The sequence below is a fragment of the Mirounga leonina genome, unplaced genomic scaffold, assembly GCF_011800145.1.
Source record: "Mirounga leonina isolate KUSES-001 unplaced genomic scaffold, KU_Mleo_1.0 Mir_166, whole genome shotgun sequence".
In the NCBI taxonomy this organism is placed as follows: Eukaryota; Metazoa; Chordata; class Mammalia; order Carnivora; family Phocidae; genus Mirounga; species Mirounga leonina.
The window spans coordinates 14,282,521-14,305,888 of record NW_023270418.1 but is presented as its reverse complement, the minus strand read 5'-3'; the positions used below and the strand labels follow the sequence as shown (position 1 = coordinate 14,305,888).

At 43.2% G+C, this 23,368-nt stretch overlaps 1 protein-coding gene across 12 annotated transcripts in view; it reads right to left on the bottom strand.

Annotated features, from left to right (window-relative positions):
* Positions 1-206: 206 nt before the first annotated feature.
* CD44 (CD44 molecule (Indian blood group)) overlaps positions 207-23,368 on the bottom strand; it is an 87,283-nt gene continuing 64,121 nt past the window's right edge. For 6 of the 12 annotated variants that reach the window (XM_035012555.1, XM_035012556.1, XM_035012558.1 and 3 more), the window contains 6 exons: positions 21,954-22,055; positions 19,013-19,219; positions 16,279-16,344; positions 12,055-12,126; positions 9,708-9,786; positions 207-3,351 (listed from right to left, as the gene is read on the bottom strand). In XM_035012555.1, coding sequence (XP_034868446.1) covers positions 3,147-3,351; positions 9,708-9,786; positions 12,055-12,126; positions 16,279-16,344; positions 19,013-19,219; positions 21,954-22,055 — 731 coding nt within the window. In that variant the 3' untranslated portion in view covers positions 207-3,146. Of the gene's footprint in view, positions 3,352-9,707; positions 9,787-12,054; positions 12,127-16,278; positions 16,345-19,012; positions 20,186-21,953; positions 22,056-23,368 lie in introns of those variants that run through there. The other 6 variants (XM_035012564.1, XM_035012567.1, XM_035012563.1 and 3 more) reach the window with 5 other exon arrangements.

Below are 23,368 nucleotides of genomic sequence, written 5' to 3'. Positions count from 1 at the left end.
CTACATAAAATTAAACTTTCTCCCAAAGAAGACCCTCAAGTGGTAGAAGTCCATGTGATTTTTTTTTTTTTTTTAGAAAAAATGAGTGTAAAGTTTCAGTCACTTCACAAACTTTAACCTTGTGGTTCTAAATTACTCAGCCAGCCAGATCATTGCAGCTCGGCCCCTCCCAGACTTCCATTCCCTTTAAATCAGAGACTCCAGAGTCTGTTTCCTTTAGCTTTTTAATAGTGGCATTTTGGTATTTTCCAATAAGTGCTTTCAACTGGGCAATATACATTTCATACTTTCCTCGTTACTACTGGTCCATCAATAAATATACAAAAATCAGAGGAAGGGTGTGCTGTGACAAATCAAAGTAACAATGGTTACTGTACATGCTGAACAATGAGCTATTCTTTGAAAACTCAACATAAGTGATTCATAGAAAGGCATACCTATGACATAAAGGTAAATGGACCACGTTATTCTTATTCTTAAGTACACTTGACATTTCTAGAGAAGTCAGAGATTCCTTTCTCCCACTCCTCTGCTGTACCAGTATTGAATGAACATTGGCTATGGAATCAGTTCTTGGCATCATGATCTCAATATAAAACTTTGAGAGGTTCTGCTTGAGAATTCCATTCTGCCAGGCTAGAATCTACAAAATATTGATATGAAGGAGTCTCTTGTCCCATTTTATTTTCACCCAGTGCTAATTTAAAGGCAGCCCTCAGGAGACACAAAAGATTTACAATTGTAGGAAAAATTGCATCTTAAGCTCTCTATGCCATTATTTCAAATGGGAGAGAATACATCCTATTCCATGAATTCTGGGCAATATTGGAGGGGTATTACATCCAAAGGCTGGAAGCTCTGGACCTCTCTCATTCCTATCTGAGAACACAGAGGCATATCCAAGTGAGGGACTACAACAGTAATAAAAGTAAAGATCGTATTAAATTCTAAAAATAGAAAACAATCACCTATCTCAGCCTATTTATTGGAAATCTCTAGAAAAGGAAAACCATCCCTAGCTGTGAGACTTGTAAGACTATCCATGACCCTGAAGAAAATCTCGGGATAGAGCCCGGCATAGCCCTCATGAACTGGATCCTGGAGTGGCTAAAGAGCCGGAGTGAGCGTGTCTGCAGCAGACCAGGAAAGCTCTTGGAAAGCAGGGAGCACTTGGACATAGTGGCTATGAAACAGAGTGACTAGATGTCCATTTCTTTTCTTTCCGCTTGAAAATAAAAAGAAAACCAGACAGCTGGGTCTGGAACTGGCCAATGAAGTTCACAGAAGAGAAGGAAGTTTTCAAAGATCATGATTGGGAGGAGGTTATGAGGGTGGATAGGGGAGAACAGAAGTTGGAAATGAGTGCAGAAAGTGGAATAGATCCTTCATAATCGCCCCATGTATAAGCCCAGCCCTGACTAATGTGGGACCTATTTTCTTCTCCTCCTCCTCCTCTTCTTTTTCTTTTCTTCTTCCTCCTCCCCCTTCTCTTCCTCCTCCTTCTTCTTTCTCTCTCTCTCTCTGGTCTTAGCAACATCACCAGTTAAACCTATCAGTTTAGGCAACAGATGACTTTTTATGGGGGCATAAGGAGAGCAGTCTCATTTAATAGGAGTCCTTAGTTTATAGATTCAATTTCTTCTATTACAAATCATCTTTGGAAGTTCCAGGACCAATGGGACTTCTGAACTAATGAATAAAGACCGAGGACTTGCCAAGCAAGGGATAAAGCCATTATTCTCTTATTTGGTCATAAACCTGCCTATCTGGTGCTAAGATTCCAAGGGTGGAAAGCCCTGTAACCTTCTGAGGGACTTCCCAGGCACTTAACATACCCTGAGTAGCAACTATGTCAGGGACATCTGGCTTGCTAAAGTATAAACAAATACAGTCATAAAAATACTCAAATAGGATCTACACAGCTGCCTCCCCCTTCCCCAACCTGTGGCAATCAATTTGCTACTGTCTATGCTTTCTTTCATTTCCCTTGGCTTCTCTTTTCATTACAAGAGGTCAAAAGGTACTTCCATATTGTTTTTGGACATCACTTCGCAGGGTCAGTGTCTATAAATGGGGTGTCACAAATGGTAGGTCATGCAATGTAATGTGACTTTTCACAGCCGTTCAGGGCAGAGAACTGGTGGCCATTCTCACATAAAAGCAGCTGAGGTTCCTTCCCTCACAATTCTGGTGCTAGGACAGGAGAAAGCTCTGGAGCCCCAGAGATAGCACAGCGCTGTCTTCCTTGATTCTCTTTGAGATTTGGTTGAGTGAGCCTGAACAGTGGGGGGCCCTTAGTGGCTCTGAGATGGACTTTCAAGGAGGGCTTTCTCACATCTTCCTGATGAGTTTTTGGGAACCAGACCTTGCTGGTGAAAAAAAAACTGAAGGATCACAGCACAAAGGGTTAAGGTGGAAGAAGTACAGATGTTTATTATGAATCAGCTTAAACCCTTTATGCCTCTGACAAAGTAACCAAAAAAAAAAAAAAAAAAAAATCATACTGATCAAAGGACCTCCAGGGTTTAATATTTCAAAAACACAGATAAATAGCTTCCTACAGATAAATAGCTTCACCTTTTGGGTATTTCCCAGAAGCATGTGAAAAATTTCCAGGGGGTCTGTAGAAGGGGATGTGTAACCAGTACATTCTGATCCCATACCCCACTGGAAAGAAATGCCCAGGGATTGGGCTGCAGGAGGAGGGGAGGGATGTGGACCCATTCAAATATCTTCCCAGGGACCAATCCCTCTTAGCCCTGGGGCATGTCCTTAGCTGGCCGCTGTTGCCTGGGAGGGGGAGTGGAGGGAAGGTCGGGGATCAGGAAGATGTATTTGTGGCTTTTGTTAGAAGCCATCCAGAGCATGCCCTCGGGGGTGGAGGCTTCTAGGTGGGAACTGGAGCAGTCAAATTCTTGCAGGTTATCATTTGGGCCCTCATTTCAGAAAGCAATGCTGTTTTTATAAACTGGACCTGACTTTAAAAAATAAAACGCAAAAAACAAAAAGGAGTAGAAAATTTTATACTAAAAAAAGATCCCCAATGAAACAATCAGTAGCACATTGCATCTGTGAAGTGTCCCAGCTCCTTATCATGGTTATGTCTCCAACTGCCGTTTCTCTCCAAGGTCACCACGGCGTGGGTGTTACACCCCAATCTTCATGTCCACATTCTGCAAGTTCCGCGTCTCGTCGGCTGTCATATACTGATCTGGAGTCTCTGAGGGCTCCTTGTTCACCAAGTGCACCATCTCCTGAGACTTGCTGGCTTCTCCGTTGATTCCGCTTGGCTTCCGGTCCCCCACTGTTCCGTTGCCATTGTTGATCACCAGCTTCTTCTTCTGCCCACACCTAATGATTTTAAAAAAGCACATGAGAAGGTGCTCTGATGACTCAAATCATCCTCATTGTCGTCACCACTGTCAACATCATCACGACAGATTTGGATGGTCTGACTGAGCATGTTTCATCTGACTGATGGTTAACCATCCAAAGTGAGTCCCTGAACCAGCAGCAAAAGCATCACCTATGAACTTGTTAGAAATGCACATTCTCAGCCTGACCCCAGATGTACCGAGTCGGAGAAGGCTAGTAGTGGGTTTAATATCTGTGGTTTAATAAGCCCTCAAGGGGGTTCTGATGCACAGCTGAGTTTGAGCATCTGTGGTCACAACTCTGGGATGCCAGGGCCAGCACTGTCCCCCTATTGCAGGTGAAGAGAGCCTTACGCTCTGAAAATTCAGTAAGTTGCCCCAGTTATTCAGCAAGTAATAAAAGAATTGGGATTCAAGCCCTTTGGTGTCTGACTCCTAAGTTCTAATTCTCCTTCCTCATCCTAAGAGATGGCAATGTTTGCCTTTTTTAGGCACTTTAGCAGTTCCTGTAGACTTAGATAAACCATGAACATGATGACTATAAATCATTCTGATTTGTGTATTCGACCAAGTCCCATTACTTCCTCTCCCAGTGGATACTTTGTTGGCCTTATCAGGGTTCTGACTGCATGGACGGAGAAAAATGAAACATTATTCTAGACGTGTAAGGTCGTATTGATTTTCATCAGTTAACATTGGGTAACTTCCATATAACTCTGGACGTAGGAGGCTTAACTACATAAGGAAAGCTATTCACTGTTACTGCAAGGGTTCTCAGTAACATTGCTCAAGAATCGAACGCAGGAGGTCTTCTATGGAAGAGCATGACCTTGATGGTGTCCCTGCCTCCCCCCACCCAGCCTGATGCAATACTTCCTCTGTCCGGTCACAGGCCTACTGCTGCACATCTAGAAGTCAGATTGCTTAACGGAAGCAAAGCTGCAGAACCTCACGGGGCAACAAGGAGGGGGAGGGTGGGGGAAGAGGGGAAACGGGCTAGCATTTATTGGACACCTCCTGAACGCCAGGCACTTTACGTATAATTTCATGAAATCTGCACAAAAACCCTGCGATGCAGCTGCTTTTCTAGTTATACAGCAGTGGAAACTGGGGTCCGGGAACGTTTAATAACTAGCTTGAGGTCACATAGCTAGTAAGACAGACAGAGACAATATTCAAATCTATGCCTTTATGACCAGAAGCCTGGGCTCTGCCCAGCTCTATTCATGCTGCCAACCATCTGGAGATTTGGAAACAGTGTAAAGTCGAAATTGTGCACTTTGCCGCTGGATATTTGGAGTTGTAGAGACAAAGCCTCTATTATTCATGCTTATGGGCCATTCCCTCTAGAATTGCCAAGGCCATAAACTTTAATCTCTTATTTGGGGAAACAGAAATTATACCTCCTCAACAGGAGGTAGATCCTGTCTCCTCTGGCATGATGCTTGAGGAGGGGCGGAGGGAAGTTTGCTTGAACTTTGGAGCAAGTCTGTGGGGCTGGGACAATGGGCGCAGTCCACATAAACAAGGGTAGGGGCTGCGAGGGCTTGGTTTTGAGAACTTATTGTTGTGTGGCATGGGGCAACTCACTTAACCTCTCCGACTCTCAGGTTCCTTATCCATAAAATCAAGCCAGTAAGAGCACCAATCCCACAGGATTGTGGAAAGCCCTTGAAACAGAGCCCAGCACTGACACATGAGTCTATTATTGTTATTACTTGTTGCTCTTACTCAATGGGATGGGGCAGCCAAGGCCTTGGAGAAGCACCTAGGACAGAATCCAGAGCACAGTAAATGTTCGGGAAACACTGGCTCTAGTTGTTCATTGAACCAGAGCCATATGAGTTTGGGATTTGCTTGTCTTCTGACTGCCTCCACCTAGTCATTATATTTACCTTGAAGATGGCCCAGAAGGCTGAAGGTGGAAGTCTGCTTGTATTTTTTCAAATTCTCAAATGGATATCTCAGGTGTTCTTTGGAGGGGAGGGGTCTTATTAAAGCAATTCCCATTTGCCGACCTAATGGATGGCTTAGAAGTTGAATGACACATTGTAGGAAAGTGATTAATAATCATAAAAAATGTTGGTGCATGGGTGGGGGCTAGGGACTCATGTTATTTAGTCTAAAAAAAGCTGATTTAAAAAGTGGATAACATTGAACCCGTAGGGCTCAGAAATATGGTGCTTGGGTTTGTCCTGCCCCCATTTCCCTTTGGATTTCTGTGTCTCTGCTATCTAAGTTTCTTCAGGAGGACAGGATGATTCTCATGAACAACTAGTCCAATATTTGTTGCTCCAGGCATTAATAATTACTTTTTTTTTTTTTACATACTACATCACCGGTTTATTACAAAAAGACATAACCCAGGAACAGCCTGATGAAAGAGATGCACAGGGCAAGGGCCGAGGAAAGGGTGTGGAGATCCCCTGCCTCTGTGAGAGCACCAATCTCCCCGAACCTCCCCGTAGTCACCAACTCAGAAGCATTAATAACTACTTTTAAAAGACAAGTTCTAATTTTTTTCATTCTTTTTAGTTATAGAACTTTCAGAAAGAACACGAGAGAACACGAGAGCAAGGGGACTTCAGAGGTTGCCCAGCCAACCTCTTCATTATGTAAAACCAGAGCCTGAGTCCAAGAAGACAAGGGTATCATCTGAGGCTACACGACTAGTTACGGCAATAAACAGAGTATCTGCAACTGAGACTTTCTGACTCCAAAGGTCGGGATCTCCAGCGAACTGCATCCCATCTTCACCTCCTTTCTCCTTAAATCTCAGGCATCACTCAGCTGAGCAGTGACCACGTGATACGGGAGGAGCCATAGTGGGGTCTCACCAGGAGAGGGTGGGCAGGCTGGAGGGGGTGAGAAACCAGGTAGCACACATTTAGGGCATGGAGGAATTTATCTTGAAAGACTTGGGGGAGTAACTCAACAACTGGTCTTCTGTCTCTTCCACCTGACACTCCTTAAAGATATTTAGAGATTTATTTTGTGTTGTGTTGGAGCTGTGTCACCCAACAGGGTAGCCACTAGCCGCAGGTGGCTACTTAGATTTAAACCCATTAAAACTGAACAAAGTTAAAAAGTCACCTCCTCAGTCAACCTTGCCACATTTCAAGTGCTTGGGAGCCACAAAGGTTTTGTGTTAGTGCTGACGTAGAACATTTCCATCATTGCTGAAAGTTCTATTGGACAGCTTTGTTCTAGAGGACAGAACAAGGTTGGGTGAAGATAGATCACAGTGAGCTTGACTGTAGCTGAAGAGAAGGAAGGCATTTCTAAATCATAGAGCTTTACAGAGGGGACCTACCAAGCAGAGGGGGGATGACTACCCTAGTGGGGGGGGGTGGTGGTGGTGCATCACACGATTATTCCCATGAGACTGACAGCTGGTGAAGGCCTTTTCTGCATGGCCAGTAGGGTGACATCCTTGAATCATTCCAGCTTTGTGAAACCTTCTCTCATAAGGTCCTCACATTTTTTTTTTTCTCCTCTTCATACAAATCAGATCAATTCTTTAGGGGAAGGGCACCTAACCCCTCTTGGGCCTCATCCGATACCTACCAACCCAACTGACTCCTAAGACAATTGTCTGCTCTTAAGGAAATGGAATGAAGTAGGATTTCCACTGGAAAGCTGAAATTCAAGGACTCTGGTTATGAACAGCAAGGTAAGATGACATGGGGCATGACGGGGATGGGAAAAGCTAAAGAAATAATAGGACCGCTCCATTGGCATCTTTATGATGCATGACGCACAGGTCAATTTGTCCTGGAAGCCCGTGGTCAAGCCTTGCACATCAACTTCAGTGACTGCTTTTCTCTTTCATCTTTTAACCAAAGTTCATACACCAGTGCCTGGCACAGAGTATGTTCTCAGTAAAAATCGTCTGACTCAAATCCAACAAGTCAACGTTGCTGCTAAACCTCAAGGTTCTTCTGGGCTGGGATGGCACCCTTTCCATGTTTGATCTTTTCTTCCTTGCCACTCAAAAGATGTTTGCTGGAGAAACGGAAGCCTGCCATGGGTCCTTCTTTTCCACCAAACTTTCTTTGATGCAAATAGGATTCTGGATCTCTCTAAAATGTAATGTTCAGGGGCGCCTGGGTGGCTCAGATGGTTAAGCGTCTGCCTTCAGCTCAGGTCATGATCCCAGGGTCCTGGGATCGAGCCCCACGTCGGGCTTCTGGCTCAGCGAGGAGCCTGCTTCTCCCTCTGCCTCTGCCTCTCTCCCTGCTCATGCTTTCTCTCTCTCTCTCTGTATCTCTGTGTCTCAAATGAATAAATAAAATCTTTAAAAATAAATAAATAAATAAATAAATAAAATGTAATGTTCAAAGCAAAAATGCCCAGCCTTTTAAGAGGATTGGAAATGGGCTTGCGGCTTTAGAAACGCAGGGCACATTAAGGGGCCCGTGGAGCCGTTAACCACCCATTAGCTGCGTGGCAAATCTGTTTTAGATGATCAAATCAGGACATAGTAATTTACGGCATCCAAGCAGCTACTTTCCCGGTGAGATACTCGCTGTGCCGGATCCCGCGTGTCCCTGTTTGCCTGTTGCTAGGGTGATGGCTGGTCTTGGGACGAGGGGCCCCTTTCTGCGGCTGACAGGCTGGGGAGCGCCGTGTGAGCTAACCAGCCCCGCGGAGCAGACTCCAGCTGCTCTGGGGGACAGCTGAGAGGCTTCTCGGAGGAATCGGCCCCACTGCCAGCATCCGGGGCCAACGTTTCTATGGCGACGTGTGCAAAGCTTATGGACTGTATATGTGAGCAGAAGGGGTGCAGTCTAGGCCCTGGAACAAAGGGACTCATTTCCAACAATAGCAAATTCATCTCTAATTGAGCAAAAGTAATCTAAGAGAAAACAAGAAGGCTGAGGGAAAGTATAAAGACGCTTTGTAAAGGCTCCCTCAAGTCATGTTATTTAAATTCGGCAAACAAAATCTCTTTCCATTTAGTCATAGGAACCTCCTAGAAGGTCTTTCTGATTTCTTTTCCTAGTTTTTGTTCCTTACACAGTTGGCTATCATGTGTAATTTTTTTTTATTATTCTCTCAAAGGTACAGGTGACAACAGTTATTTGGCTTTAATATAGCACTTTTATTAACTTGTACCAGCGTAAAGTGACATCATCTAGTTTCCTCAGATAACCAGAGATGCTGCATATGCACTGCACGTGGCCATAGAATTAGCCGTTGCTTTCCAAAAGCCAACAAGAAAGATTCTAGCATGTTCTCCGGGTCTTCCCCCAACCAAGGGGCCTCATCTGGACCGTCAGATGATCTAGTGATACAATAAAGGGAGCCCTCCTTGGAAATACGATTCTTTTATCTTGTTGGAAGCAAGCTCCAGGAACATTTATAAAAGGTGGAACGCTCCTCTGCATGGGCTCAGAAGAAAACAGTGCACCTTTAGAGCATCTTGAACAGGAAATTTAGACTCACACTTTGGAGTGCGCTGTCAAAATTCATGTTGCTAGAATGAGGTTTTTCCTTCCTTCCACTTAGGTTGTATATTATGTCTGGAGCCTGGTCACAGATCAGGCAGGTACGTGTACTATTTAAATAACTTCAACGTGGCAGGCCTTGGTTGAGGTGAGGAGAGAGAGGGACCCCTGAGGATATGAAAACAGCCCATACGCTGTTTGACTGTCTTTATTCAGACTTTTGCAAGGAAAATTCTTCATCATTTCATAGGCCTTACTGTCGGGGAGCTCTTCCTAAGCAATAACCTGAATCCTTTCAACTACAGTTTCCAGAAAATACAAAATAGTATCATTACAAAAAACCCCCACAGAAACCCAAGGCCTACTTTAGGTAAGGGTTCTAGAAGGTTCCATAGGCCACAGACAGGCTAACGGGGATGACCAATTCCTAGATCTTTATACAGTGTTTTTGCGCATTGTGAGTGCACTTACTAAATACTGTTTGATCAATGAATGAGTACATAATTTTATGCCTTCTGGGTGAGATATTTTATAACTTTCATCAGATAGTGTCTCCATGGGTTTAACCCTGAAGAATTTAAGGACTTCGAAAGATTCAACACTACCTAAAAGTGATGGTCCAAATAATCACAGTGTCTCTTTTATCTAAAGAATGTGCCAGAGCAGGGATTCTTAAGCTGTACTACGTACACGAGTCCCCGGGATCTTGTCAAAACACAGACTCTGATATAAGAGATCTGGGTAGGGCCTGAGATTCTGCATTTTTAACAAGTTCCCAGCATGTCGAGGCTGCTGGTTCCAGGGGCTACACTCTGGAAGTTCATGGAGCCCACGTTTAAGTGATGTCCTTTCAAAGCAAAGACCCCGAGGTGCATCCCCTTACCTTCTTCGACTATTGACAGCAATGCAAACAGCAAGAATCAAAGCCAAGGCCAGGAGGGAGGCCAAGATGATGAGCCATTCTGGTGAGAGTGAACCAAAAGACACCCGTGAGCTTGGGAAACACACTTTGTTAAAACAAAAATGACTTTATAAATTGACCTGGTCCAAACAAGAACTATACTCAGCATCCTGGATGAGTCCAGCCAAAGAGCCCTGCCAACTGGCCGATAATACCAGAACAACTCTGCTATAGGCGTCTGCCCAACAGGCCTCTTATTTTAAACTCTTATCACCAGTCAGAATTTTCAAGTTCCTCCAGAAGAAGCATGTCTCCAAAAAAGCGTAGAATGACCTGTAGAAACTTGTAAATGCCTTTGGCGCAGTATTATTAAGGAGACTAAAGGAAATTTATGTTTCCCTTGAAAGGAACATTCCTCTCCTATATAAGAGCATCCACCTTACGTTTTATTAAGAAACACAAATGGGGGCCATGCACTAGTGGGTGGGAAAAAGACACCCCTGTGGAGGGCTGAAATTCTGCACATTCAACCGGGGCCCAGGTGGGGGGGTCATTTGGCAAAACTTATCCTTCAAAATGTGCATGCTTTTGATTCAGCTTTTGATTCCCCCTTCTGAGAATTTATAGGACCTCAGAATTCATTTCGAAGATGTTCATTGCTGTGCTATTTATAATAGTAAAAGTTGGAAACAACCTAATATAAGAGTAAGGGATCAGTTACATAAATTAGGGCATACCCACTGTATTCTGCATGGTGAGAACAGGAGAAGAATATTTACTGACATTGGAAAGCTGTGGGCAGCCAGTTGAGAGTGGTGGTGGTTAACTAAACAGCATGGATGCTGCAATTACATTTTTGTATATAAATTACATTTTAAAATGATGGGAAAGGGGGCGCCTGGGTGGCTCAGTCATTAAGCGTCTGCCTTCGGCTCAGGTCGTGATCCCAGGGTCCTGGAATCGAGCCCTGCATCGGGCTCCCTGCTCAGCGGGATGCCTCCTTCTCCCTCTCCCACTCCCGCTGCTTGTGTTCCCTCTCTCGCTGTCAAATAAATAAAATCTTTAAAAAAAAATAAAATAAAATAAATAAAATGATGGGAAAGACATCTATGAAAATGGTAACCATGGCATTTCCAGATGGTGGGGTAGCTAATAAATGATTTATATTTTTGTCCTTCGGTTTGTATTTTCTCAAATGTCTCCAATTATCATGTATCACTTATGGATAAGATGTTATATAAAGGTTTTACAATCAAGCTTTAATAGGATAAAAATATGATTTGACAACTTGAATCCCTTCTCTGGCCACGTGGGTTGTATATCTGTGCAATGAGCTAGCTCAAGAACCAAGAAGGATAAGAAGTCATCGATTGGCCATTCCCCCTTGGGAGTCTTGGATTTCCTCCTACTTCCTGCTCAGGATCGCCTCTGCCTGGCCTCCACCTAGTTAGGTGAGTGTGGAGAGGGAGGTGGAATCAGGAGGTGGGGAGGCCAACAGGTGGTCCCATTTCTGTTCTTTTCTCTGGTCTCTCCTGTTCGCTCTCACTAGAGCCAGGAAGAATGTTGCATATTGCATTTCTGTGCCCCCCCCTTCCCTGGCAGCCCACTCCCTCTCTCCACTTTCTCCTATCCCAGCTGTGCTCAGGCAAGCTGAGGCAAGGGGGTGAGGTGCACCCTACATTCTTCCCTTTTCTCGAGGGAGGCTCAGCTCCAAGGCCTCTGAAGAAGGGAAAGTTAAAAAGAGAATTTACAACCCTGGGAAAACCCTTTCTTCTTTGTAAACTCCCCCTTAGAAATGCTCCATTTTGAGCCCAAGTCAAATAAAGAATTTGCCTCAAGTACCTTAAATCTTGATGCTCAGGAGAGCCAGGTGTCCCAGCCCTCCTACTGCACGATGTGACTCATTAGGACACTTTCTTCTGTCTGGATCAGGAAAGACTGTCCCTTGAGAAACAGTTGTTTGGGGACTAGAAGAATGTTTTTACTCCCCACCCCCTCCAAAGGCCCTTATATCTCCTCACTGTCTGCAATGTGAGAAGAAACTTCCATGCCCCAACCCCGATAGAAAGGAGAAACTGGGCAGGGATAGGAAAGACCTGGGTATGGGACAGAGTCCCCTGGGTGATGGATCACTCATCTGGGAAGGAAGCTTTAGAACCTAACATGCCAATTCTTGGGGACAGGCCAGGGACAGACATTCAATGCATGGGACCCAGAAAAAAAAAGTTCCATTCTTTCCTACCAAGTGCTCTCCACCCTTTAGCTTGCAAAGAATGTGCTTTTTTAGTATCCTTTTTTTTTTTTTTTTGCCACACAGCTTGAAACTTACCTGGAATTTGAGGTTTCCGCACAGGACCCGAGGTCGTGTTTGCCCCATTTTCTTGACTCCCACTTGAGTGGCCTAAGGGGAAAAAAACAATATCTCTCAATCAAAGTTTGGAATGCATAATGACCAGTGCCTTACAGAGCAGCACGCAGGGCCAACCTCTCTACCCTCTGCATCACTGAGAAGCTATTTATAGATTCAAGCCGCAGACATTTATAAAGTGTTACACGAAAGAGATCTCCCCAGAAAAGTTGGTTTGATTAAGGCCAGTGTCTGGAAATGTCATTGTTCATCAAGAACATGGGAATTCTCACCAGCGGTACTGTGCTGTGTTTAAGACCTTGGGCTCCAGAGCCAGGCAGTCCCCCCTCTGCCTCTTGCTAGTGACGTCTGCTGAGTCAAGCTACCCTCTCCAGGTCTCAGTTTTCTCATTCAGAAAATGGGGACAACAATAAAATCCACTTCACCATAATTTTACAGAAGTTTAAAGAAGTGCACAAGAAATGGGAATTGTGTGTAGTTGCTCTGTACTATTTCTGATTTAAGACCTTGCTACTCAAAGTGTGGTCCCTGGATCAGCAGCATCAGCATCACAGGGGAGCCTGCTAGGAATACAGAATCTCAGGCTTCACCCCAAACCTACTGAGTCAGAATCTTCATTTTAACAAGATCCCTAGAGGATTCAAATGCTCTGGAAAGTCCAAAGCAAATCTAACAATCTCATCCGTGTCTTCACAGACACAAAAATAAACATTAAAAAATAAGGGCTTAGGGGGCAATGGCCTTTCTGTCCAGGGAAAATCATCCTATTGGAGTCCCTGCTAATATGTTATTGAAACATGCCTTGTTGTCAGAAGAATGAATATTTTCTACCACTACAAAACAAAATAAGGAAACAAGCAAAGCATCTCAAACTGGAAGGAGACGTAGCAAGACACAGAATCCACAAATCTGATCGTTTGAACACTGCATCAAAAACTAATGATGTACTATATGTTGGCTAACTGAACATAATAAAATAAAGAATCCATAACTCCGTATGGGAGGCTCATCAAAATGAGGGAGGCATTGTGTTTTAGTTTTTTATTTTATTTTTTATTGTTATGTTAATCACCATACATTACATCATTAGTTTTAGATGTAGTGTTCCATGATTCATTGTTTGTGCATTTAACACCCAGTGCTCCATGCAGAACGTGTCCTCTTTAATACCCATCACCAGGCTAACCCATCCTCCCAGCCCCCTCCCCTCTAGAACCCTCAGTCTGTTTTTCAGAGTCCATCGTCTCTCATGGTTCGTCTCCCCAGGCATCGTGTTTTAAAAGAAACTTCTAAGACATCTCATGAAGAGACTCACCTAAGTTAAAGCTTCATCTTTTGCTTGTGTTTTTTATGCTTCCTCCTCTGTTTCAAAACAAAATTTGAAAATATCCCACAAAAATGAACTTGTTCCCTCCTATCCATGGGGAACCCACTGTAAAATTCTGAAGTCTACCAAGGGAAGAAAAAGCAAATCAGGGCAGTCTGTCTGGCTAAGCAATGGATGAAGATGGCCAGGGTTGAATTAAAGGAAGATGTCTGTGGAGAGTCAAACTTTAGACAGTGGACAGTGCAATTTTGATGATGATGGTTATTTTGGATAGGCTGACTCCTGTTTATGCAATCTGATGTTTTCATTAAATTTGAAATGGAACAAAACAAATTCTTACCAGACCTCGGGCCATTCAACACCTCTTATGCCACTTTGACAGTGGCCTTGTACTTTGCAAATCTTGGGAGTCCAAGGTGCTTTTCCTAGCTGCCCCCTGGGGTCCTTGGTCATTGGCACGTCTTCACCTGCATGGGTCATGAGATGCTGGCCATCTACACTGGAGATCTTCGGGTTTGAAAGCCATCTAAGCAGTAGAGGTACTCTCCCTGGTCTTTCTCTGACTCATAGCAGCCTTTGATATTTGAAAAGGAGGCCACTAATGGATCATAATCTCTTTATTTTGGTTTTCAAAAAAAGCGCTCCCAGCAAGGAAAGATCTGGGTGTGTGTACAACAAGATGAAACCTCCCACTTGAACAATACACACCTGCGCAGGAGTCAAACAAAAGAGACAGCTCCCGCCCACCTGATTCTCACTTCAAGCAAAAGCCAGAGAAGATGGATGAGATACAGCAGGCCTCACCTTGCACTCCAGAGGTCTGCAAATGAAGCCAGGGTAGAGCTGGCTGGGAAAGCAAGCTTTGCAAAGACGGACACTTGACACTGTAATTTGGAGATGAGATCCAACCTGAGACGTGTGCACAGAGATAATTCAACTGGCCTTGACTGTGAGAAAAACAGTCTAGGACAGAGCTTCTCAAACTTCAGTGCACATACAAAACAACCAGTGTGGGGGGAGGTCTAGTTAAAATGCAGACCTTGATTCAGTAGGTCTGGGATGGCTGGGGATTCTGCATTTCCAGCCAGCTCCTAGGAGATGTCCCAGTGGCTGGTCCAAGAACCACACTTGGAGTAGCTAGGGTCTCTTGATTTTAGAGAGCATGGTTGAAATAATAACTCCCTATCATTTCCCAAAGTTCTTCATTTTCCTGAGAGCTCCCGTTCTTCACAAAACTCTGGGAGGTAACAGAGGCAGGTGTCCTGTTCACCTTTTTTACTATAAAGGAAACTGAGTTTGGGAAAGGCTAAATGCCCCAACCAAGGAACCTAAAGAGCTTGGGACTTCTGTCTTTACTTTAGAAGCATTTCTAATGAACCCCTCTATCCTGTGCTCTTGCATGAAAGCTTATTACTGAGCCACCATGTAAATATCTGTCTTCATATTTGCTTTAAGTGTGTGAATCTTTAGGCCTGGAGGCAACTGCAGCCCTGACTTGGGCATGGGGGGAAGACCATGGTCCAGATGGATTCCCTGGTTTTCATGGGGTCACCTGGACTGAGGATATCAGGGCCACTGGTATCAGCAGGACTTTCAGTGGTTCCAGTGTTACTGGTCACAAGTAAACCTGCCTCATGTCAGACTTTGGTGCCTGCAGTAATGTTTCCAGGGGTGTGATCTGAGTCACAGCAAACATGTATCCATTTAATAATACGTGCCTGGCAGTAATTATGGTCATTATGGAGTGTTTTCTTCAGAACATACTTATAGGGGCGCCTAGGTGGCTCAGTCGTTAAGCGTCTGCCTTCGGCTCAGGTCATGATCCCAGGGTCCTGGGATCGAGTCCCACATCAGGCTCCCTGCTCTGTGGGAAGCCTGCTTCTCCCTCTCCCATTCCCCCTGCTTGTATTCCCTCTCTCGCTGTGTCTCTCTCTGTCAAATAAATAAATAAAATCTTTAAAAAAAAAAAAAAAGAACATACTTATAGAGGCAATATGAGACCTCGGGTCTTGAAACCTGGCTCCACCATTCAACTTACAGTCATGTCAACCCAGCCAAGGTACTTGCCCTTTCAGAGTCTTAGTGTCCTTGTCTGGAATACAGGGATGCTAACCATACTTTCATAGGTCACAGGGTTTGTAGGATGATTACATAAAGTAATACTAGATGAACCATATGGAATCGTGGATATTCAACTGTTGACCTACAAAAATAGCAGCTTCATCTGGTCTACCCTACTACATGGAAAGTGTTTAGTACAACACCAGCAGCACACAGTAAATTCTCAGTAAATGCTAGCTACAGTGCCATGTGCTTTACACCTTTACACCTGTTTCATCATTTAGTCTTTAAAACAATGCCCTGCAACAATTATTATTATCCCAATTTTAATCGTTAGGAAACTGAGTCTCAAATCCCTTAAGCAACATCCTCAGTTAGTATATGGAGGAGCTGGGATCAAGCCCAGGCCATTCTTACTCCAAGACCCATGTTCTTAATCAGGCTGGTGTAGTACAATGCTAAATTGAGACCCTGCCTGAATTCTTCCTGATCCTTTCACATGGAAGACTTCTCTCTCCAACACGGTAGTTCTCAAAGTGCGGTCCCCGTCTCTGCAGCATCAGCATCACCAGGGAACTTACTAGAAATAAATATGCTCAAGCTCCACCTCATACCTACCGCATCAGAAACCTTAAGAATGGGGCCCACCAGTGTGATTTAATAAGCACTCTCCAAGATTGTGATGCATGCTAAGAAAGTCTGAGAACCACTCTTCTTGAGACACTGACTCATGCTTTATTAATCATTGGCAGGCTCAGTGATGATAACAGTAAATGACTACAGTAGCTCAAACTCACCAGCTGATTCTGATCCATGAGTGATATGGGATGTTCCACTGGGGTGAACTGATGAGTCTTGGTCTTCTGTAAAGAGTAATCAGAAAGGTTCATTACTGGTGTTCCACTGCAATCTGCATTTCCTCACTTTTGCAATTTCAGACATCCTATCACCAAGTTTAGTGTGTTAAAGGTCATCAAAAAACCAATGGCAAGGAACCTTGAATGGCTCCATGGTACTAATTACTGTTCATTGCTGGATCCACTGATGAGTAGGTTAGGGCTTTAATCACAATAAAGGAAACTGGGACAGCACAGACCATCCAGAATGACCACAGGAAGTGTGGTTTTGGTAGAAATCTAAGAACATAACACTCTCACAAAAATATCATGATGTCTTCGCAGATCTGAGGTTGGAACTTGATACTGCGACTTTGAAATAAAGACTCCATGTTTTGAATTACACAAATGGGATCGCTGGGAGTGTGTGTACTCTCTGACTCAGAGCATGAGCCACTTAAAGAGATTTCTCTGAGGCAGGAAATAGAAAATGGTTTTGGTGTGCAGTAAAGGATCTTGGTGTTGAATTATGTAAAAATTCAAAGGGAAAAGTCAAATGCTTATTTAGAGAAAAAGAGCCTAAAGATAAGTGAAAAAGGAATAAGAAGATGCGTGTTAACATGTAAAAAATGTGGACCTGGTTATTAGAATATATTTTAAAAAATAACGTTTTTCAAAATTCAAATCTGTATTTTCAACACCAAGAGTTAATATAATCCCATCTTCCCAAATACCTATCACCAAAAGGCTTTAGATTGAGACAAGCTCATGAACTGCTCAAATCTGGGTCTGCAGGTCAAATCTCAGATTCAGCCTATGGAAACCCCTGCTCTTCTCCCTCTTCCCCACACACTTTCCAATGTGCTGGAATCTTAAAAAAACAAAACGAAACAAAACAACAAGACAACAACAAGACAAACAACAATAACAACAGAAAGGGATAATGGTTTCATAAAATGGCTACAGTCACCCATTATGAAGACCTGTAAGGAAAATATAGTAATCTGATCATCACCATTTCCTTGATTAGAGAAGGCGGAGGTAGACGTCCTGTCATCTCTCATGTAATTGTACAGGGGAGCTAGATTGCTTTGTTCCTTAGTTAGAATACTTGAAAACAGCATTTGCTGAAATGCCAGCACCGGTACCCCCAAGACCACCACCACCACCAGCACTGCAACCACCACCATAATGGTGAATGTTTTAGTTCTTAACATGAAGCGTCAAGACAGAGAAAAACGTATGGGAAGAAATCAGCTTTATCTGAGTGGCTTGGAAGAAAACCAAGGATGACAGTTGAATCACTTACTAACCATTTAATCCATGAAGAAGCACAGAAAATCTGTTTGATCATGGAATGATAGAAGGAATCAGCAACTGTGAGTATCATTTTTGTAGAAAGCATTTTATTTACTAACAAATAGGCTATGTAACCCTTCCACGATACTATTACTTTTAAAATTGCCATTTAAAATTTAAATTCATTTGATTGTACCACAGTCCTTATTCTGCCAAGAGAAAAGAGGCAGTGCTCTAAGATTAATTTCTTTGGAAGAAAATGGACAATGCTACTCGGGATGTTTAATAACAGGGCAGAACCATGATGAATAATGAATCAAAGGGTGTGAGGAGTTTTGTCTTGCCAATATCACCAAAGTTAGTATTTTTAAAAACTGCTTTTCTGGAAGCTCTGGGTGAGCAGCCCAGAGGAAAGAATCCAAGCACTTGGCATTCTGAGTCTTCTGTCCCCATATCAATTAGAGCATCAGAGATGTCATCTGTTTTATATACCGGGTTCTCATAAGACTTATTCTTTTTGCAGGGGAGGAGAGGCAGACCTTGCTACAAATCCATATATATTTAAAATCACAAATCTTTAATGTAATTCAATGGTTGAGTGGCAAGAAACACTTGAATCACTGGCACGGGGAGGAGAGATTCCAATTCTCATTTCTTATCCAGAGTAGGTATTTCCAGTTCATTTTTCTTCAATGTAAGTTTCTTAATGCAAATGAAAGAACAAAGAAAGGGAGAAGTAGGGAAGACTGCTTATTTGAGAAAAGAAGTCTCGCTCTCCTTTTAGGTCCGTGTCCAACTTAATTGAATAAGTCATCTTTAGTCATCTCTTTGCCATTGCAATAGGAAAAGTCATGCCTATTCATTATTAGTAGATTAAATCATAAGGTTTGAGGTGTGAATCATAAGTAGGTTTAGCCACGAGCCCTTCACCGGAAGTAAAATTCATCAATCCATCACCAGTAAAGAAAATAATTTCGGAACAAAGATATCAGCATATGGAAATGAGTCACATGTTGGGTAAAACCTTATGAAACAGGTAGCATATCTGAGTTGAATCAAATGAAATTGCTAATATTTGACTACTTTGACCTACAAAAGCATTGATTTCATATGGCTCAAATTAATATACCACAAGATTAGGAACAAAGAAAGAAATTCTACCCTAACAACAAGGTCACAAAAATAAACGGAGACTAAACTGGCAAATAAAAGCACTATTTATCTAAAATAAATCTAATTTTATTTGCACTAGAATGATGACCTGGGATAAAGGCCATTCCCATATCACAAATCGGTCTAATCACAGCCCACACAGAAAATGTCCCCCTATAGTATGAAATTACGTGTTGTTTCTCTCTGTAGAGAAATCCAAGCAGATAACAAATGGCCAAGTTACCTGAAAAGAAATGAATAACGTTAGAGTTGGAATCTCCAGCAATATTGACTTCAGTAACTCCAGGGGACCCCGTGTTAGCAGGGGTCACCGGGATGAGGGTCCTGTATTCCCCCGTGGCTGGTGAGTGAGAAGTAGAACCTTCCACTGAAGTAGCTGAGTCTTTAGGAAGATGTCCACCTCTTTTTCCGCCTCTGCCATCAGTCCTACCTGTGTGGAGGTGGGATCAGTGGTAAGCCCACAGTTGTGAGGCCACCACCCATCGGGTGCTTGTCTTCAGAACGTGCCAGTGCTGCAAAAGCTTTCCACTTGTTATTCATGAGTTTGGAGCAAAAGACAGTGCAGTTCATTCCTACTATTACTGAACCAAAGTGGTATTTTGCGATCTGCACCACCTGGACATGATTCACTGGAAAAGATTCTGGTGATCCCAATACCCAAGAAAGGGATTTGTTGCAACATCTGCCTGGATTGTTAAAGTTAGATTTATGCCGCTACGACTGTGACCTTGAAGTCAACTCAGGTACTAGATAATCTTGAGTGCTTACTCAACTGGACCCGCCTTTGATGAAGTGGAGAAAACACATCATTGAACTGAAAAGTAAAATTATGTTGCCTGCAAATGGAACCGTAAATGCCAGGTTTCAAAGCCCTCACGGGCTTTCATTACTTTTTCCTTTGCCATAGGGGCACTGCTTCTTAGTCACCAGCACTATGGATATATGTCCAGAGGATGAATGGCAAAATAATATGTTGATGAAAGGAAAACAGAGAGTGATAGAATTCAGACCTTTACACCAATTATAAATCATATGTAAGCGATTTTAAAACCACGCGACTAACTTTAGAGTTTAAGAAAGCTGACCTTTAAGATTAAGAAATACAGCTTGCACTTAATGTACAATAGCTTCTAAGAGGCCTACAAAGCAGAAAAATCCAAGAACCACCACCAGCCGCACCTTCTGATCAGAAATAACAGCATAATAGCCACCAAGTGATGTACCTCCACCAAAGACACGGTATAAACATCCATGATTTATGGATCTTTATCAAGAGCTGAAGCCAACTGGGCTTTATAATCCTTACTGCTAGATGTTGGAGTAGAAGTCATTGGATGGTCTTTATCTTCTTCCAAGCCTCCATGTGATGTAGAGAAGCTCTGAGTATGACTCTGCTCTGTTTCAATGAGGGAGGAATCCAGCGTTACTTTGGAGCCATGAAACAAATCCTCTGTTACCTGCTGACAGGAAGGATCTAGCTATGGTAGTGTCAGACAGGTAGGTGCCTAGGAAGACCGAAGTTTGGGTATACCATTCTCCTCTGATTGATAGAAATGTACAACAGAATTCTGTTTTGTCCCTAATTGGCCCTAAGAACCTCTTTTTCAGTACAATCAACAAAGGTAAAGTGCCAAGGTGAAGGCTGAACCAAAACTTTTGTCCACCCTGGATCATCCTGGCCCAATTGTAGCACCGCTTCTAGTCACTTAGGAAACCGGGGAACGTAGAGACAGGGAAAAAGGAATGGTTGAATTCTGGTGCTCCTATACACAATCAAGAGCACCCAGCTGTGGGTCGAGAAGTGGGACTGTAGGGAAATGAATACCAGGATAGCAGGTAGCACAATTCTCATGACAAAAGAGGAAGAAGCTCTAGAATCTAGAACAACTTGCTCAAATAACTCAGATCAAACTTGCACAAAGAAATCTTAAGTCCCTTCTAAAGAATATTAAATTAAAGTTACCATTTTACTCTATTATTAGGTTTTTGATCTTGTCTGTGAATGAGGATTCTCATCACTGCACCGAAACGTCAGGAAACGCTTGCCTGGGCAAACACAGGGCCCTCACTGACATATACCAATTTGAGGTTGAACCACTGCCCATATCTGAAATCACTTTGACTGTTTTGGTTTGATTTCTTTTGTGTTCTTCTAAGAAAGGTACTGACCTCTGAGTTACAGGTGCAAGCCTTCCATAAAGCACATCAGTAAGCCATGTCCACCACCAAGTACACATGACAACCAGGAGAAAGACATTCACCAAATCCCAATCCCAGTGTCAGAATAAAAGTCAGCAGGGACATTAAGTGGAAACACAAGACCCTCCCTTGGAGGGGACCATCTTAGGCTTCCCTCCATCTCCTTTGATGTGTAACACTGTGCTACATACATTCTTGGTGATCAAAACATGCTTGCTTATTTTTCCTCTGCCTAGAAGGGCTCACATGAAGGACTCTGCCCAGTTTGTGTAGCAAGCAGTGAAATGAAGCCCTCTTAATTCTGGATTTCTTTCATATTCTGTCAAGAAATTGCAGATGACTTCAGTCTGATCTCTAGGATAGCCCTGTCCATACAGTGGCAATTTAGCATTGATTCTTTCAGATGTTTAGTAATAGGAAGAGATATTAGCAAATGTTCCTCTTTTGTTCCCGGGCCTCGGCACCTTTGTTAATGGTCAACAGTATGTCTTGCCCCTCTTTTGTGGGCTGCTGTAATTTCCCCATTCTCTATAATTATCTGGACCCAAAATGTCTTTTCACAACCATGAAAGCAACCCTACTCCTCTCCTGCCTTGATTGGAGGAAAGATGGGAACCAAAAGGAGATGGTTAAAACATAGAGAAACTACTGTCTTAGCCATGGTCTTGGGTTTCACTCACATAACTATTTTGTGAAGGAAAATCAGGTTGGGCAGAATCCCACAACCCTTTTAGTTTCCTTAACATAAAGTCATTGCATCTGGAAATCACCAAGAATGAAGGCAAAATCAGATTTAAAGAACCCACCAAGAAAATATAGGCAATGAAGACCCTTTCATACTCCGGGCTGAGCTGAGCCACGTAGCCCTAACTGCACCATTCTACCACCAAGCTTTGCATCCGGGCCAGGGTGAGCAAGAGCTAAAGCGGGACTACAGGCCAGCAGAGGGGCTGTTATATCCTTACGAGTTGTCACTGAAAAAGGTCCTGTCCTGTCCAAGTCTTCCACCAAATGTGTGTTTGGATCTGCAGAAGGCTGACGTGTTGTATTATGGCTGGAGTCCATATCTGAAGGAATCAAATTGGTGTTAATGCTTGATTTACTAAGCTACTCCCTGAGGGTGGTTTATGGTCTCTAGACAAACTATTTTCATATGCAAACCTGTACTAGAGGGAAAAAAAGTACATACTGATTCATGTCTCCAGAACTGGAACAAATTATGACTTCTTCAAAAAGTATCACAAGAAGTAACTGGCTTTCATTTAAAGGCTAAGTGTATGAAAAGTGCAATTTTTGTTTATTTTTGCTGAGTCTGCAAGGACACTAAATAAGCACATGACATACCTCTCAAGCCTTGCAAAAAGACAGAAACATAGCCCACGTGTGACTTGTCCCATGCCATACAGCTTGCTTCCCTTATAGACACATGTGTTCTGGATCATGGAGAAAAGACAAAATGTACTGGTTCGGACACCATTTTTTCTCATCTCCCTCACCTGGCAAAAGATTTTTTTTTTTTTACAACCCTCTTCTCTCTTTTGGTCCTTTCTGCTTCCCAAAGTGAATGTGCATATAACACATAAAATTATCATCCAATACTACCTACATGGAAGTCACGGGAAGTATTTGGGGGCAAGAAATAAGCGGTAGAGGTCAGTGAGTCATTCTCCACATAAACATAAGTATGAGGTGTCTCTGGAATTTAACATGTCCAATGCTGAGTGATACAGAAGTGTCACTGAAACATTTAAGCGTGCTGTTTCTAGTAAATATCACGAATCCGTGCTGCTGGAATAACAAGTCCTGAGGGAAACAGTGACCAAACAATCCAAGAGCCCCATTGCTGTTGCTGGCTCTCTAGCTCAAAGTTCACCCACACTGCTGCATCCAGATAGATTTAATCAGGTCCAGATGACTCCAGAAGGAAACACTTGAATATTGGGCACTCGCATCTACACTGAAGCCTTTACATACAAGAAAAGACAATCAAGATCTTTGTAGGACGAAACGTGGCTGACTGTATTATCCCAGGTTTCAAAAAGGAGGAAAGGCCAACCCAAATCAAAACCCCAAATGGATATTCTCCCAGAAACGTCCTGTCTGTTGAAAGTGTCTAGACACTCTTGCTCATCTTCCCTTTTATAAGTAGACTCCTTCAAGACGTTTTGCACTGTTCTATGGTTGAAGCCAATTGTGTTGCCCTTGACGTGTTCAATGTAATGGGCTCTCTTTCTGTTCATTAGTATGGAGGCTTAATATTGATCCAGAAGGGGCGCCTGGGTGGTTCAGTTGGTTAAGCGACTGCCTTCGGCTCAGGTCATGATCCTGGAGTCCCGGGATCAAGTCCCACATGGGGCTCCCTGCCCAGCAGGGAGTCTGC